The sequence below is a fragment of the Nanorana parkeri genome, unplaced genomic scaffold (genome assembly GCF_000935625.1).
Source record: "Nanorana parkeri isolate BGI_ZX_2015 unplaced genomic scaffold, ASM93562v1 scaffold1687, whole genome shotgun sequence".
Lineage (NCBI taxonomy): Eukaryota > Metazoa > Chordata > Amphibia > Anura > Dicroglossidae > Nanorana > Nanorana parkeri.
This window is the reverse complement of record NW_017307955.1, coordinates 132209-135945: the sequence shown is the minus strand read 5'-3', so window position 1 is coordinate 135945 and position 3737 is coordinate 132209. Positions and strand designations below refer to the sequence as shown.

The 3737-nt window shown below is 42.8% G+C and overlaps 1 protein-coding gene across 1 annotated transcript in view; it reads left to right on the top strand.

Moving 5' to 3' along the window:
- Nucleotides 1-3737, top strand: part of SCUBE2 (signal peptide, CUB domain and EGF like domain containing 2) — a 76063-nt gene that overhangs the window by 45077 nt on the left and 27249 nt on the right. Inside the window, exons 11-12 of the mRNA XM_018571147.1 lie at nucleotides 108-224; nucleotides 2637-2708. Of these exons, the coding sequence (XP_018426649.1) occupies nucleotides 108-224; nucleotides 2637-2708 (189 nt within the window). The remainder of the gene's footprint in view (nucleotides 1-107; nucleotides 225-2636; nucleotides 2709-3737) is intronic.

Genomic DNA, 3737 nt, shown 5'->3' with positions numbered 1-3737 from the left:
CACCCCCCCCGTCTCGGGTGCATTAGAATCCTCACACACAGATATTGTCACCCATGTTCTCTGCTGGTGTTTTTCTCCATTTGCATTTGTTTTTTCCTCACGTCTAGAGGTGGAGAGTCTCATCTCGGACTCGGCTCCCCCCAGAGCTCTTCTGCAGTGTGTGAAGAACGGTGGCAGTGAGAGATGTTTCATCAACTGCCAGTCCCTCGTGTACTCCGTTCCTGGTGAGTGTGAGAGCTCAGGGGCGCTCGATGGGCACCTCTAGGGACATAACAAGCTTTGTGCGAGGCTTCCTAAGGAAGAGCTCCGATAACCAAAGCTGCCCACATTATCCTTTAAAAAGTAAACGACTTCCAAGACGAGATCAATAAGCCACATTGAGAAACTCACCGGGTCTGTCTGAGCTGACCAGTCGACGTGCACAGAGAGAGTGGAACTGCAAAAAACAAGTACCTAGCTCCTACACATTTAGTAAGGCCAATGGCTGCCTTGTGTACATGTAGAGTTAAAGTACCATTAAAGTGACATTAAACCCTCAGATTTTTGAACACAAACCAATACTGTAATGTGCGCCTCACTGTAATCCATGGTAGTTTCCCTTCTCTTTCCTGCTCTTCCTTTTAAATCCGTCTCTCTTCTCATGCTGGGGGAGAACTTCCCTTTGCAGCTGAGCGCCTCTTCCTGTAGTGCTGGCCCAGGTTGCAAACCTATACACAGACACCATGTAGCCATTCCAGAGACAAGGCAGTCTGCTGCAAAACAGAAGTTCTCCCCCAGCATGAGAAGAGATAAGGATTTAAAAGGAAGAGCAGCAAAGAGAAGGGAAACCACCATGGATTACAGTAAGGCGCACATTACACTATTGTTTATGTTAAAAAATCTGAGGGTTTAATGTCACTTTAAGTAAAAAACACACGGCTGAGATTTACATTGAACTGATCCCATCTACAGGGAGAGCTAATAAACTGTTAATGCCGAGAGCAGTTGGCACGTCATCCACATTTCAGCGGTTTATATGTTAATCATTTTTGCGCGTGTTATCCAACTGAATCTCTTCTTGTGCTTCCGGCAACGATGGGACATTTTCTTGGCCTGACATTTGAATAGATAACCATTATAACTATGTTATTAAAGCGAAGATTGTATAGAATTTGATGTCCATTTATTTATTACTTCTCAAATGGCTGTAGGTCAAAAAGAGAGTAGAGAAATGGCTGCCGTGTTTATTAAGGGATCCAGAATGTTAAATTGTATCCAATGTCACAACTTTTGCTATTGATGAGAGGTGAGAGGTGAACAGTTGGAGCCCCTGTGTCACTGGAACTGATGGAAAATCCGAAATGTTATAATGTCACCAGAACAGAAGGTGATGGGAACGCTTCCATTGGGGGGCACTGCACTGGTGATGCTACCTCATCTTGGAAATCCTCTCACTTCCTGTTGAAAGTACAGAAGAGGAAGTGAAGGAAAATTAGAGGTGAGAGGTGAACAGTTGGAGCCCCTGTGTCACTGGAACTGATGGAAAATCCGAAATGTTATAATGTCACCAGAACAGAAGGTGATGGGAACGCTTCCATTGGGGGGCACTGCACTGGTGATGCTACCTCATATTAAATCCTCTCACTTCCTGTTTGAAAGTACAGAAGAGGAAGTGAAGGAAAATTATTAAAAAAAGAAGCAATAAAATACTGATGAGTTTTCTATTCCCCGCTCCATCCAAAATAAAAAAAAAGTTTAGACTTTAGATACCCTTTAAATCAGTCTTATTACAGTACTAAGTCTCTGCATTGAAAACGTGAGTTTCCTGCAATAAAGTGAACTTGTCATCATTCTTAGAGCTGAACAAAAACTACTAGAGACGGGGCTTTTAAGGTGTCATATCATGAATGGAATAAATACAATTACACAATAGCAAACATATCACATCTATCGATTACCTCTTGAAGGCTGGACCCATACTGTCATACTGTATGGATCTAAGGATGCAAATGATGAATATATAATACACCCAGTAATGGCGAAGTCCATTGACTTATGTATAGAATATGTCTGTGTGGTCCAGGGAGGCGTCTACGCTCGGGTATTAGAAATACGTTTTATGTAGGGAGCAATATGTTATTTGGTATTTGATGTGTGTTTTAAAATCGGTGTTTATCTTGTATATATTTTTAAATAAATATGTGATATGTTTGATACAATTGTGCAATTGTATTCATTCCATCCATGATACGACACCTCCTCCCGTTACCCTGAGGAGAACTATGGGGAAAAGCCTGAACCCCATAGTTCTCCTTTAAAAGCCCCATCTCTAGTAGTTTATGTTATGGAAATGTATATTTTAGGGGTGTGGTGTCCTATTTTTCTTGGTGGTCCATATTTTTATTTACATTTCTTAGAGCTGAACTTTAATCTGCTGATATTCACAAAGGTTGAACTTGATGGACCTGTGTCTTTTATTCAACCTCAAATACTATGTAACTATATTTTGCATCCCATGAAAACTGATGTAGCCGCCACATCTGGTGAACTGCAATATATGAAATGTTTGTTCTTGGGTTCAGATAATGACTGTTTTGTTGAATCTCTGCTGTGCCTCTGATTGTGGATCAATAACACTGAGATCCGTCTCTTCTCAGGACTACAGGAATCCTATACTGTCACCTGTGGAAAATCCAGACACCCCAAACCCAACGAGACCATCAGTGGAGGTAAAGCCGGGGAACCCATTTTATAAAATGTTATATTCACATGGATACATATCCGGGTCCTCTGTAGTGTAATGTGTGGTGTTGGCGACTTGTGAATCCATTTTGTTAGAAGAAAAGAATTTGAGAGCATTAAAGGAGAACTATGAGGGGGGGAGGTGCTTTTCACTCACCTCATAGTTCTAGCCGACCTGTGACAATGAGACTTTCACAGGTCGGCTCAGTAGATCGGGAGGTGAGCTAACTTCTTGACATGTCATGGCAGATAGCCGTGACAGGGGAGGGACTGGATTCCCCCCTCCCCGCTCCGATCCTCCAGCGCTGACTGGCGGAATGGACGGGGGAGGGGGCGGGTACAGCTGGCTCTGCCTCTAGATAGGCAGAGCCAGCTGTCACTTACGCAGCTGGGCGGATCCAGACATAATTGTCGGGATCCGTTTCAGCTGCGGCGTCTCAGTATACCGCGAGCAGCAGCTCCCTATGTACTGAGCCTAGGGTGACGGGAGGACGCTAGTTTGTGTCCTCCCGTTACCCTCAGGAGAACTATGGGGGAAAGCCCTGACCCCATAGTTCTCCTTTAAAAAGTGGCAACTAAATAAAAACAAGAGGAATCAGAAATCTCACAATGTGAAGAGATGGAGAGCGACACAGATGCGGGGGTCATTGAATATTTATTTTAAACGATGAGAGATCGCAAGAAGGGGGTTCAACACGTTTCGGGGGCTCAGCACTCCCCCCTTCATCAGGGCTTAGATGCTGAAAGTAAATTAGGAGAAGACGCAAGAACAAGTTTTAAACAAAGATAAAATCATCTTCATTCGTATTATATTTATATAGGGACCTTAGATTGTAAGCTCCTTGAGGGTAGGGACTGATGTGAATGTGCAACTATGTAAAGTGCTGTGTAAATTGTCGGCGCTCTATAAATACCTGTAATAAATAAATATAAGTAACATATAAATAATTGTACAGTTGAGTATATTGAGATGCAGGGAATTAATCTGTTCACTTTTCTGATGTCAGAAAGAATGA